The sequence below is a fragment of the Peromyscus leucopus genome, chromosome 3 (genome assembly GCF_004664715.2).
Source record: "Peromyscus leucopus breed LL Stock chromosome 3, UCI_PerLeu_2.1, whole genome shotgun sequence".
NCBI classification, from domain to species: Eukaryota; Metazoa; Chordata; class Mammalia; order Rodentia; family Cricetidae; genus Peromyscus; species Peromyscus leucopus.
In genome coordinates this window covers 25,458,289-25,472,374 of record NC_051065.1, presented here as the reverse complement: position 1 = coordinate 25,472,374, position 14,086 = coordinate 25,458,289, and the positions used below count along the sequence as shown (strand labels likewise).

The 14,086-nt window shown below is 37.3% G+C and overlaps 1 protein-coding gene across 2 annotated transcripts in view; it reads left to right on the top strand.

Annotated features, from left to right (window-relative positions):
• Window positions 1–14,086, top strand: part of Cfap69 (cilia and flagella associated protein 69) — a 66,276-nt gene that overhangs the window by 47,293 nt on the left and 4,897 nt on the right. For both annotated transcript variants that reach the window (XM_037203530.1, XM_028862444.2), the window contains exons 14-20: window positions 46–164; window positions 2,311–2,429; window positions 4,143–4,224; window positions 8,786–8,978; window positions 11,288–11,425; window positions 12,181–12,257; window positions 13,837–14,034. In XM_037203530.1, the coding sequence (XP_037059425.1) occupies window positions 46–164; window positions 2,311–2,429; window positions 4,143–4,224; window positions 8,786–8,978; window positions 11,288–11,425; window positions 12,181–12,257; window positions 13,837–14,034 (926 nt within the window). The remainder of the gene's footprint in view (window positions 1–45; window positions 165–2,310; window positions 2,430–4,142; window positions 4,225–8,785; window positions 8,979–11,287; window positions 11,426–12,180; window positions 12,258–13,836; window positions 14,035–14,086) is intronic.

Below are 14,086 nucleotides of genomic sequence, written 5' to 3'. Positions count from 1 at the left end.
AAAAATGCATCTAATAATAACATTCTTCAATTTTTCTCATGCCAGGAATCTTTAAAAATATGGCAAGCAAGCCTGATGAAAAGGAAGAGGCCATTGCCTTGGAGATCCAGTCCGACACGTTGCTCATCTTGTCAGGGCTCTGTGAGCATTATATTGAAAGGAAGGTGTGTGATTCCTGAGAACCCACATTTCAGGTCTCCCAGTCTCCTAATGGCTTACATCTTCTTAGGAGTCCACGAATGTTTTCCTTTTTCCTAATCTTGTAAACGTTGGGCTGCTGGGATGGCTCAGCAGTTAGCACACTGCTGCTAAGCCTGACAGCTGTTTCTGGAAGCCACAAGACAGTAGAAAGTTGCCTTTGACTTCTAAACATGCATCATGGCACACAGCTGCCCACATGCATACATAATGAATAAATAAAATTTAAAAACCTAACTCAATTTTAATACTTGCTATAATTAGAATATAATTATATACAGTGAAATGCACAGGGCTTGAATATATATTTCAATAGGTTTGGTGAACGTATATAACATATTTTACCAATACTCAAATTGGAACATGAAATGTACTTCTCTCCATACAATCTCATCCATGTATCGCATTTACTCATGTGCTTTGCAGCCATACCTCTACTTACCTATAGATTAGTTTTGCTTACGCTTTATGTGAGTGAAATCACACAGTATTTGCTCTCCTGTGTGTGTTTTGTTATCCAGAAAGAAATAGGTATTTCTGAAATATATTCATATTGTTGCATGTATCATTCCTTCTTATCGCTCACTGGTATTCTATGAACTGTCAGCATCTGTTTATCTTTTACCTCACTGATAGGCACTTAGACTGTTTCTATCTGGATGGGTTGACACTAAAGGTTCAGTGAACATTCTCGACCTTGTCTTTTGGTGGATGTAATGCTTTCATTTCTTTTGAGTAAAAACCTGGGAGGAGAATTACAAGACCGAAGATAGCCACACAGCTTTCCATCCTAGGCTGCACTGTCAGAAATATTGCTTGGAGTTTGAATTGTCTTTATATCTAAAACTGGAACTTTAAAACAAGAGTTTAATTCCCTTTGATACTTATTAGCTCAATAGAAAACTATTGATTGTCATAAATTGATAATTTAGATAGGAGGAGATAGAATTTAAAAAATAAAAATTAGAAAAGTTTAGGTAGATTTTTAATTTTTTTCTAGATTTATATATTTTATGTGTATGAGTGTTTTGCTCACAGGTATTCCTGTGCACCATATGCATTCCTGGTACTCAGTGCCAGAAGAAGGCATTGGATCCCCTGGAACTGGATTATGAGTGCTTGTAAGCTGCCATGTGCCTGTTGGGAGTCAAATCAGGGTTCTCTGGAAGAAAACAAATGCTCTGGATTGGTGATCTGTCTCTAGCACCCTGGATAGATTTTTAAGGAGAGGCAATAGGAAGAAAAAAAATGGTTTAGTTCCGAGCCTAGACATACAATGTAGTATTCTTTTCTGTCCTATGCCTGCTCATCTAGAAAAAGAGTCATGATCTAAATGGGAGCTAGAACAGAACAACATGACAGTGAGAAAAATGACTGGTAAGGGGGAAGGACTGAGGGGTAATAATTTCATATAAATCATTAAAGGTTTAATGACCATCTATCTACTTATTCCTTTTCTGAGAACATTATAACATCTTCCACGATACATATTGATTGCTGCTATTCATTTTGGCACAACTTCAGACTGCATTCACTCTAATGTAGAAAAGTCATGGGCAAGTTTTATATGGTTTACATTATTCAGACACAGAAAATTACTAAGAACATTAAGTTAGCACATTGTTTGATACCCTCTTATAGTGGTTGGCATTATAATAATTTACCATGAAGAACTAGGAATGAATGAGTACAATTTAAAACAAACTATTTTTTAGATTGATTTCTTTATTTTATGTGTATGAGTGTTTTGCCTCTGTGTGTGTACATTCACCACATGTGTGCCTGGTGTCCTTGGATGTCACATTAAGGTGTCAGAGTCTCTAAAACTGGAGTTATGGATGGTTGTGAGTTACCATGTCCTGGGACTCGAACCCATACCCTCTGAAAGAGCAATGAGTGCTCTAAACTGCTAAGTCACCTCCAGCTCCAAATGAGTACAGTTGTTAATTATATTGAAATTCCTAGTTTAGGAACTAGCAAACCTAGCTTGGAAACAAGGAAACCATTGCTAGCATTATTTTTCTGGCAGAAAAAAAAAGGATAAGGTGAGGTAAAGAAGAAAATAATTATATATTTTTTCTAAGAAATGATTTCAACAGCTCTCTTCCACAGGAAATGTTTGGAACTGAAGGAGTTGACATAATTCTTTATGTAATGAAAACAGACCCCAAGAAGTTACAGAGTGGCTTAGGCTACAATGTGCTTCTTTTCAGTACGTTAGACAGCATTTGGTAAGTATTGCTATGACCAAGTGAACACCCCAGTACAAGACAATTCAATTTACACATTTTCTCCCCTCAAAATCACATTACAGGGGTAAGTTGGTGCGTTCTCTGTTTAGATGACCTAAACATGAGTTTGAGAAGTAAATAAGCCCATTTCTCAAGTAGGAAGCCATTTGTTTCAAAACTTAATTGCTTGTTGTGATTTAATCCCATTCCACTTTGGTGTCACCTAGGAAAATGTAAGTGTCCCCTTACTTATGCAGTATGATGCTTCTATGATGGCTCTTCTAGGCACCCTGCTCTGTTCCATTGACATTCTTCTAACTTCCCTGTAATTTTGTGTTGTTTTAATAATTATGCCTTTTAAACATATCTGGACATTTGATACAACAATTACTTTTCCTTGTTCTGTGTTCTGCTTAGCTTTTGTTGATAACTTAGATGCATTAATGCTGTCAGAGTTCGCCAGAGAAATAAAATTAATATAAGTTATATAGGGAGGAATATTTATTATAGGAATTGACTCATTTATAAAGGTTGAAAAGTTCTAAGCTCAAAAAATAAAGCAAGCTAAACATCTAACTTTGCTTCTTTTCCAATTGCTGTGACAAAATACCCTGAACAAAAGCCACTTAAGGAAGAAGTGGATTTTTAAAGAGCTAATTATTTTAGCTCATAATTCTCGGTTCCAGTCCATCACTGGAGATGTCAAGGTGTCAGAAACTTGAAGCAGTTGATCACATTACATCTAGAGCAGAGAGAGAATAAATGCATGCATGTTTGTGTTCAGCTTGTTTCTTCCACTCTTAGATAGCCCAGGGAATGGTGCCACCCACAGTGGATGAGTCTTGTCACCACAGATAATATAATCAACATAATCCCCACAGGTTTGCCCAAGCCAACCTGGTCTCTTGTTTTCAAAAGGAAGCAATATTTAACCAAGGGACAGAGGAAGTTGTCTTTACTGATTGGAAGAAACAGATCAAAGTCTGTTACTAATGTCTACCATCATCCCTATTATTTGTGATAGCTTAGACAGCCTACTCAGGAAACTCCTGAGGAAAACAGCAAAAGTAGCCTTGGAGGCAGTTCCAGCCCCTCATTCCATGCAGTCCACATGTACTTGAACAGTAGGCACTTCAGCAAATGATCAAGAATTGCCAAATATTTCAGCTGCACCAAACCATGAAAGAGATGAGATGATAAACAGACAAACTTGAAGAGATGGTTATTACAGCAACTAGAGGTCTCTCAGAATCATCACTGTCATGAAAGTAAAGGGAAAAATTTGCACGTGCAAATTTTGTAAAGAATTAAGTAGTATTGGTTTTAGAAAATAAATGAATTTAGGGCTGGAGAGACAGCTCAGCAGTTCAAAGTGCGTGTTGCTCTTCCAGAGGACCCGGATTTCCCAGTTTGTAGATCAAGTGGCTCATAACTGCCTGTAACTCCAGCTCCATGACAGCCACCTGACACCAACCTCCATCTTACACTCACAAAAAAAAAGCAAAGAAAAGAAATTTCTTGAAAAATAGTTAAAATTAAACTACACTTACAAAGCTTCTTCAGAGTTTTGATTTTTAAAGTAAAAGCAAATTAGCTACTTGATTTAAGGAACAAAGTAAAAGGCTTGCCTAGAGATGCTATGAGAGGAAGAAGGGTCTACAAGTTAAATCTAATGACGCGTTTGTGGAATGACCAGCTTTCTTTTCATTAAAGGTGCTGCATTTTGGGATGTTATACTTCTGAAGATTATTTTCTTGAAAAGGAAGGGATTTTTCTCCTTTTGGATATATTGGCAGTAAGTAATATCCACAGCACTCTAACACAAAAGATACATACGTCTATCCTAATCTTTTCCAAACCAAGTGCCAGAAAACAGTGTTTTGTGAATAAATGTGCCCCCAAATAATGTGCAGCTATATTGAGGGGTTTTTTGTTTGTTTGTTTGTTTGTTTGTTTGTGGTTTAGTTTTTTTTCAGACAGGGTCTCTCTATGTAGTTCTAGCTGTCCTGGAACTCACTGTGTAGATCAGGCTGGCCTTGAACTAACAGAGTTCCTCCTATCTCTACTTCCTGAGTGCTGGAATTAAAGACATGTACCACCATGCCCAGCCAGATACACTGTTTTCTTTTCTCTTTTCTTTCTTTTCTTTTCTTTTCTTTGGTTTTTTTTTTTGAGACAGGGTTTCTCTGTAGCTTTGCCCCTTTCCTGGAACTCACTTTGTAGACCTGGCTGGCCTCAAACTCACAGAGATCCGCCTGCCTCTGCCTCCCAAGTGCTGGGATTAAAGGCATGTGCCACCACTGCCTGGCCAGATACATTGTTTTAAATAAAATCCCTCCTGGACATTACAGAAACACTAGCATATTAAGGATTCTGAACATTCCTCCAGTTAAGGAATCCGTTTATGGAGGTCAGTGTTCCCAGACACAGGTGAGCAGATTTTTTTCCCATCTACTCTATCAACCTGCCAAGAAACAGTTTATGACAAGCTACCCTGTGTCCTGTATCAAACCCCTATCAACAAATCAATAACTTCCAGCTTTCTCCCAATATTAAAGTTATTGGCAACAGTAGAAAAAGATGACCCTTTTAAAGAACTGTCTGCAGTCCAGAGATATTATGAGGGCATGTGGTGTACCAGGAGTGAGCTAGGAGTTACCACCTAGCAGCTTTGGAGAACTCAGCCCTCAGTTCTGTTGATTTGAATTAGGTGTATAGTCAGTTTTATATGGGAGGAAAGTCATGACTTAGTTTCAGTGAAATTTTGAAAGCCTCATACAGAGTCATAGACATATCAGTATAATTACCACACTTTATATTTTATTAACAGAATAATAACCCTACTTTGATCTGGCAAGCATACCAAAATTATCTGTGTCCCTTCATGTCTTTTCAAGAGAATTTGTAAATTACTCTGTTCATAATGTTTTCATCTATAAAACAGAATAACAGCTGTCTCATCCCAGAATTAGGGCTAAATGAGTGACATATTGTGTGTGTGAAAGCTCTTAGTTATATGTACATGAATATGCTATGCATATGTGAATATAAATACATTGACTTAGATTGTGCCTGTATACATTATTGCAAGGTTACCCCAACTTTGATCATTGACATTTGCTTCTTACTCCTGAAAGTGAAGTACAGGAATTAAAAACAAAAACAAACAAATAAACAAACAGAAAACACAAAACCCTCATTTGATTTAAGGTTCTTTCTGTTTTAATATAGTTCTGCTAAAATATTTATTCATTGTGCAATAATACTGCTAATAAGGGTTAAATATTATAGAGCACTTACTGTGTATCACAAAACCCATTGCAGGTAGTACTGTCTTTCATAAAGGAAATTTGTATTAGTCAGGTTTCTCTAGAGAAACAGAACTTATCGAATGAATCTGTCTATCTATAAAGGGGATTTAGTAGAGTGGCTTACAGGCTGTGGTCCAGCTAATCCAACAATGGCTTTCTACCAATGGAAGAACCAAGAATCCAGTAGTTGTTCAGTCCATGAGGCTGGATGTCTCAGCTGGTCTTCATTGTACACCAAAATCCTGAAGAAGTAGGCTGTAATACCTGTGAAGGAATGGACTTTCTAGCAAGAGTAAGCAGGCAAAGGGAGCAAGCTTCCTTCTGTATGTCCTTTATATAGATTGCCAGCAGGTTTGGCCCAAATTAAAGAGGCATGATCCTACTGTCAAAAGATTTGGATTAAAAGTGTGTCTCCCCACCTCAAAGAACCAGATTAGAATTGGATCTTCCCATTTCCAATTTAATTAAGAAAAAAATCCCTCACAGTTGTGTCCAGTCATTTGGATTTTAGTTAATTCCAGATGTAGTCAAGTTGACAAGAATAGCAGTCACAAAAACTGACCACATTTGCAATTCAAGCAAAAGATTATATGTTTTCTGGCTAGAGGAGTTATCAACAAAGAATATTTTATATAGAAAATTTACTATGTGGAACCCATTGTTGTAGATGAGACTATTTTATTAAGTTTGTTCTTTGACAATTTCTTGCATGTAATAATGTAACCTCTTTACTTTCATCTGTCACCCTCTCCTACCTCCTTTACATTCTGTCATCCTTCCCTCCTCCTTATAAATCTCTTTCCCATATTTGTGTCCTTTTGTTTTGTTTTGTGGCCCATTGGTTTTAACCAGAATTATCTATATGGCCACAGGTTTAGAACTGAATCCACTGAATCCTGGTAGAATCAAGATTGGTTACACAACAGAAGACAATGACTGCCCTTCCCAGAATCCATCAGTAACCAGGAGTTCAGCAGGGAAGGGTATCTTTGATCTATGATTGGTTGTTGACAGGCTCGGTTTTGTACAGGTCCAGTGCAGGCAAACACAGCTACTGTGAGGTCATGTTTGCAATGGCTGTGTCATGTTCTGAAGATAGTATTTTGCATCCCCTCTTCCTGTGTTCTACCTCTTAAGATCTCTCTGATTCCTTTTTCTTGATACTCCTTGAGCCTTAGAGGGAATGATATAAACATTCAGTTTAAAGATGAACATACAACTATCACTTATTCTTAGCACTTTAAGCAACTATGGATATCTGTATTCACCACTGTTGACTACAAAGAAAAGATTCTTGATTTAAGAATGAATAGCATTTGCCTATAGATATAAACATCAATATTTAGGATGTAGTTAAACACCATGTTACTTTAGCTAAACAACAGTGCTAAGTTACCCTAGGGCATATGATCTCAGCCATGATTTTTATCCAGATTTATAGTACCATGCAGGTATCGCCTGTGGAGAGTGCCTCAAATTCATTCTGAGCATTGTTGGTTGCCCCATAAAAGTTGTACCAGTATTACACTGGTAAACTCATCTTGCCTGGCAGGTTAGCATTGTGGTTTGTAGGGTTCATAGCTGGGTAAGAGCATTGATGCCTTTTCTCCCAGGAACCTGTGTAACAGCTTCTGGCACTATAAAAACTAGCCAGCAGGGTGGAAACTTCCAACTCATTCTAGCTTGATTTTTCTACATCTTGTGACCAAGCTGTATGGTATCTTAAGCAATAGGATCTTATCATCTGGTTCCTGTGAGCAATCAAAAAGAATTTCAGGAGTCTGTATTGTTTTGAGGATCTCTGGGGCCTTATGGCCAACAACTCATGAAGAGTGCTACACCTGGCACTGGGACTCCTGTTTAATAAATAGGGGTTTCTAGGAGCAGCATTACCCAGCCATTCAGATATCTCCATCCTAACTTTTTGAAAACATGGTTTTAAGTTTTTTGTATAATTTATTTTATGTACATGAGTGTTTTGTCTGCCCATTTTTATGTGCACCATCTGTGTGCCTATTGCCCATAGAGCTCTGAAGAGGGCATTAGATCCCCTGGAGATGGAGCCGTGGATGTCTGTGAGTTACCATGTTGGATGTTGGGAATCAAACCTGAGTCATCTGCAAGAACAATTGTTCTTAACCACTGAGCCATCTGGCCAGCCTCTTAACATGTTTTAGGTGACTTACAAAGTAGTAGGGGTCCATATGGCTTTTTCACACACCCTTCACTTTGGTTAGCCTTCCCTCTCTACCCCTTCATCACCTCTTTCTCTACCCCCATCTTTTCTATCTCCTGTCTATCTCAGGTATTCCCTGTCTCTTTCATGTCACCAGTGTTCTATAAGCCACCCTCCCCCTAAGGCACCTTTTCTAGTTTACTAGCTTCTACAGGTCCGAGTTAAATGTACACATCTGAAGTTTCAAAGGTAGTATTGGATGGGACTTTCTAAATTTAAATTTTGTATTTTGGTTAAAAAATATGCATGCTTGATAAAAGAAATGTTCTTGAATTCTGAAAATCTCTTGTATAGTTAATGATAGAGTACACATTTATGCATCAATTTAATTTTTTCATATTTGACTGTCACAGTTAAATCAGTTATTCTATTGATAACAAAGAATATAGCTGATAATAACTTCTCAAAGCTTAATAAAACATGTAAATTGGGAAGATCCTGTACTTACAGTGAACTGTCACTGATAACCATGCTCCATTTTATATATATATAATATTAATTATTATACAATATATAATAAATTATATTTTATATATATATTCTTTTCTTTTTTTTGAAAAGTGTCTTTCCATTTCCACCAAATGAATACATTTTTACTATGAAGTGTGTTTATGACTACTTAAGAATTATATTAAATCTCGTCATTATTTTAAGTTTTAGTATTTGAGAATGCTCATGAATGACTTACTAGACATTGTCGCCGTCGGAGAGCTCAGAAGGAACTGGCTGATATCCAAGTGTCTCTTTCAGGAAGCCAGTCATTCTTAGTATTCATTACCATTCTTTGTCCTTTTCTGTTTCCTTGAAAGTTGAACCAAAAGAAATTCTGTAATCTGATACTTGGAATAATGGTTGAATTTTGTGATAATCCCAAAACCTCTGCTCATGTCAATGCTTGGCGAGGGAAGAAAGACCTAACTGCTGCTAGTCTTTTAATTAAACTGTGGAGAAAGGAGGAAAAGGAACTGGGAGTAAAACGTGATAAAAATGGCATGATTGTTGGTAAGTATGTTCCTAACTTTTGGTAGAAACAATTAGAGGTGTATCTCTAGAGTTTTAAAGAATATAGGAATATGAGGATACTTACCCCATTTTATGGGGTTCTTCCAACAAGATACTGAAGACTTTCTGTCATAAATTGTGAATAATTGGCATCCAAGAAGATAGTTCTGTCAGTAAAGTGTCTGCAGGACCGGAGTTCTACCTCAGAACTACAAAAAAAGCCAGACATAATCCTAGCTGTGGGAAGGCAGACCCATCTCCAGGGCTCACTTCAGCCTGCAGAACCGAGTATCCCAGGCCAGTAACAAGACCTGTCTCAAAAACACAAAAAAGTGGACAGCAACCGAGGAACAACTATATAGATTGTCCTATGGCTCGTTCTCTCTCTCTCTCTCTCTCTCTCTCTCTCTCTCTCTCTCTCTCTCTCTCTCTTCTCTGTGTGTGTGTTGTTAATAAAATAAATTGTGAATAATTAGAAGAAAAGTAATTTAGTAGTGGGTTCATTTTTATAGAATATTTTAAAACATGATATTTGACTATATTCTTTACTTCCTAAATAAGTTTATTTGGATTTCTTGCTTTTATAACTAGGTTCAATAATGTTTTATTTAGCAACAAAACTTTATACATAAATAAAGTGTTTGACAGCGATCATTATGGTATTTTGTGTGCTGGTGTTTATGTATTTTCCTTTTTACACAAAAGAGATTGCTTTCTAGTAAAAATAAGTCAGATGTTCAGCAATTTTAAGTGTCGTATTTTATTGGGGTTGATGGAATCAGAGTGTGTAATTGACTTATAGACTGTTACTTCTTCTGAACCTTTCATAGTCAAATTGTCTTTTTAGCAAAACTGCTATCAATATCTATTATTAAATAAAAATACTGCCACTTCAAATTATTTCTGTCTCTAATCCCTTTTTACTACCTGAGTTTTAAACTAAAACATCACGAGAAAGCTTTTCTCTTTATGGCATAATTTATAGAAACTAATCAGAATTGTTGTGTCACTATTGATCTGACATTATCCCATCTCTAAATCTAAATGTGACAAATTTTTTACATTCAACTTTCACCTTTAGAGAAGCTATGATTATAGGCTGGAGAAAGGGCTCAGCAGTTAAGAACACTTGCTACTCATCCAGAGGACCTGAGTTTGAATCCAGTAGCCTGGTCAGATGGTTCACAACTGCCTCTACCTCCAGTTCTGAAGGCCAGCTCCCTCTGGTGGCCTCTGCTGACACTCTCGTACATGAAGCATAAACACACCCAGGCATACACACATAAGTAAATCTTAAAAAAATAAATAAATAACACTATAGCTGTGTTTTTTTTTTTCTTTTGAGACAGAGTCACCCTATGTAGCCTGCTGTCCTGAGACTCTCTGTGTAGACCAGGCTAGGCTCAGACTCATAGACATTCACCTGCTTCTGCCTCTCATATGATGGGATTAAAAGCATGCATCATTATTCCCAAATTAGCTGTATTTTTTTTTATCTTACATAAATAAGAAAAATCAAAGCTGTAAGTTGTGCCATAGAATGGGAAAAATATACTGATTATGCTTTCAAAGTAGTAGCCATGGCCTGGCAGTGTAGCAGGGAGGTCAGTGATAGAGTGCTTGCTTACCAGTCCTGGGGGGGATTCACAGAACTTAAAATAAAAGAAATAACAAGGCACTATATTGTAGCAGGAATCTTAAAGAGTCTTATTAATAAAATAAAACCCGTGAGCCAGGTATTGGGGTGAAGCTGGAAGATCAGAGATATAGAACAAGCCACAGCTACCTCACCTCACCGGATCCTCAGCTGGTCTTGTTTCCTCAGACTGGAGGCCTCTGAGTCCTCATCCAGAATGGGTCTTAGCTGAACTGCTGCTCAAAAGCCTGAAGCTTAACTAGCTAAAAGCTTAACCAGCCAAATGCTTCTAGTTCTCATACCTTATATACCTTTCTGCTTTCTACCACCACTCCCTGGGATTAAAGTCTCACTTTCTGAGATTAAAGGCATGAGTCACCATGCTTGGCTGTATCCTTGAACACATGGATTTCTGCCTCTGGAATGCTAGGATTAAAGGCGTGTGCTATATCACTGCCTATCTTAAGTATCTAGTGGCTGTTCTGTTCTCTGACCCCAGATAAGTTTATTAAGGTACACAATATTTTGGGGAACACAGTACCACCACACTATATTTTTGTTTTAAATTTTAAATATATCTTTATGTTGATCCATTTTATGTAGAGAATGAAATATCAAATATTGACTGTAGTTTTATCTCTTCCTTCTATGTTTCATGATACGCAATGACTAGATACAAAGAAACCTCTGTTTACTAGTTTTCAAGAGGAACAAAAGATCACACCCCTGCCCGCTAACTGCCCATCTGTTGCAGTTATGGATGTCGCTGAGAATATCAGAGCAAAAATTTATGCTGTGCTGGGAAAACTGGGTAAGACACCCTGAAATTCACAAGGCTGTCTATGTGATGAGTATCCTTGCACTTGCTTCTGCCGCAGAGTCCACGTGACACTCATGAATAAAGTCCCTTTGTACAATAAATGCATGATCCCTCGTGACCCCAGTGCCCAGGTTAAACGGTGGCCAGGGTGTAATATATGAGAGAATAATTTTTTTTTGCTTTTATTTTTGTGAGACAGGGTTTCTCTGTGTAGTTTTAGTGCCTATCTTGGATCTCGCTCTGTAGACCAGGCTGGCCTTGAACGCACAGAGGCTCTGCCTTTCAAGTGCTGGGATTAAAAGGTGTGCACAACCCCTGCCCACCAAAAGAGTAATTTTTTGAAAACTTAGAATTTGGGGATGTGGAGTCCAAAGAGAAGGGTTTTTTTTGTTTGTTTGTTTGTTTTTTTTTTTGTGGCTTTCCAAGCAATTTCAGTGTGTAGCAGGACCGCAAACAGTTAATTCAGACATTTAGACTTAAACATTAGCATTCTGAATTATCTTAATTTTTAAAGTCTTTTCTTTCTATTAAGAGAAAAATTCTCACTTGCTCTTTAGCTTCTGATAGTAAAACTCTCTATGACATTGGTCCAGAAAGAATGAATTCTTGCTAATGACTATGTAAGGATAACCTGCAGAAGGATTGGTTGTGGGAGTGTATGTTTGCATTTGTTTTTATAATAGAAATACAAATCTTGAAATCATTTGCTCCTATTAAAATAATTCTCTCTGAACAAACTTTGATAGATTTTGAAAACTTACCTGGCCTATCTGCTGAAGATTTTGTCACCCTCTGTATAATACATAGATACCTTGATTTTAAAGTAAGTACTGTTTTAATAACTTAAAATCTAAAAATAAGTTGGGAAATAAAAATGTATCCATAACTGGTACAATTGTTCACACAGTCTAGTATTCTTTTTCTATTTTTATATGATTATGATATAAAACCCAAACCATTCTTTGCATTTCTTTTACAAGACAAGATTTTATGCAACGGACAGAACCACAGTGCCTCACAGATATACAACAGAGTAGTTGTACATATAAGCTGACCAGTGGCTGTAATAGCATGCACCTCACAGATATACAACAGAGTAGTTGTACATATAAGTTGACCAGTGGCTGTGACCACATGCACCTCACAGATATACAACAGAGTAGTTGTACATATAAGCTGACCAGTGGCTGTAACCGCATGCACAAAGCCTGCACAAGAGAAAACCAAAGTCCCAGCACGGAGCAGGGAGGTGGTCAGAGAATTCCACCCCTAGCTGAGGAACTATTGGCAACTGACAGCGGCTTGGAGAGGGAGGGTCTGTTTTCTTTGGGATACCCCCCTCCCCCCGAGGTTACACATGCTCTGGTAGATGACCCTACTCTCATACATATACTGATAATACTAGGTGGATTCTGTGGGTTGGCTGTTTGTTCTGAAAGAGAACACATGGAACTGAGAGGGAATATTAGGAGAAGGTAATAGAGGGTGAGGAGAGGAATGGGGTGGACTTGTAGATACATTATATGCATGTATGAAATTCTCAGTCAGCCCAACTGTTAGTATATAAGAGATGACTATTACAGAGTCATTCTGAAGGCTAATGGGATTTTTTAACACATTTACCGTTTGGAAAGCAGTAGAGCCAAAGTTAAGCAAGGTATTGCTTATTAAAGTGTTACTACTTGCCAAAATATTCTTTATCGTTTCTTTACGTCATTAATCAAGTCTTATATAAAAACAACCAGGTTGCTTAGTTCTCCGCTAAGTGAACTGAGTAAATAAATGTTCTTGAAGTCTCAGGAAAATCTTCTGAAGTAAACATTTTATTTCAGCGTGTATTATATATTTGGATGTTGTGAATGAAGAAGTCTTTTTTCAAATGAAAGCAAAATCAGGTTGTATTCCTGTTTTAGATGATACAACTGTTTATTTATTTCAGTATAATCTAATACCTTGCTTAATGGAGATGCTAGCATAATGAAAGTGTGGAGTTAAAAGCTTGAGATTCAGTTATATGCCTTTGCTCGTAGGTAAAGACCAGCATCCCTTTTCTGGGAGTCACATGTCCCAGACTCTCAGAAGTCCCCCTCCCCGCCCGCCCCTTCCTCCCAATTCAGCATGACCTAGCCTACAGTAGAGAGCTGTAAGGAGTAATGGCATCAATACTTCAGAAAGCCAAGCTTGAAAAGCAGTTTCTGCAGCTATGAAAGGGAATTAACTATAAACCAGAATACTCAGATGTAACTGGTACCCATATCATTCTCAGCACATCTAACTTATTCCCAAGAAGTAAATTAGGAAAAGCGTAAACATTAACAAAACCACTACATAAAGAATTATGTAAAAAATTTTCACTTACTTTTGTTAATTTAAAATTCTCAACTTAAACTTTGCCACAACAGATTGGAGAAATATGGAATGAAGTATGTGAAGAAATAAAATTGGAAAAGTTAAGACTAGTCACGTCAGATAAAATGTCTTTGGAATCTATTACAGCAGCAACAGAAAATATTGGAAAGATGGTTGCTTCCCTGCAAAGTGAGATGATTGAAAGCCAAGCACGCCAAGATGTGCAAAATGAACAAAGAGTATATGCAAAAGTAAGCCAAGGATACCCCTGAGCCTTTGAGGCACAAGCTGTTAATATCAGTG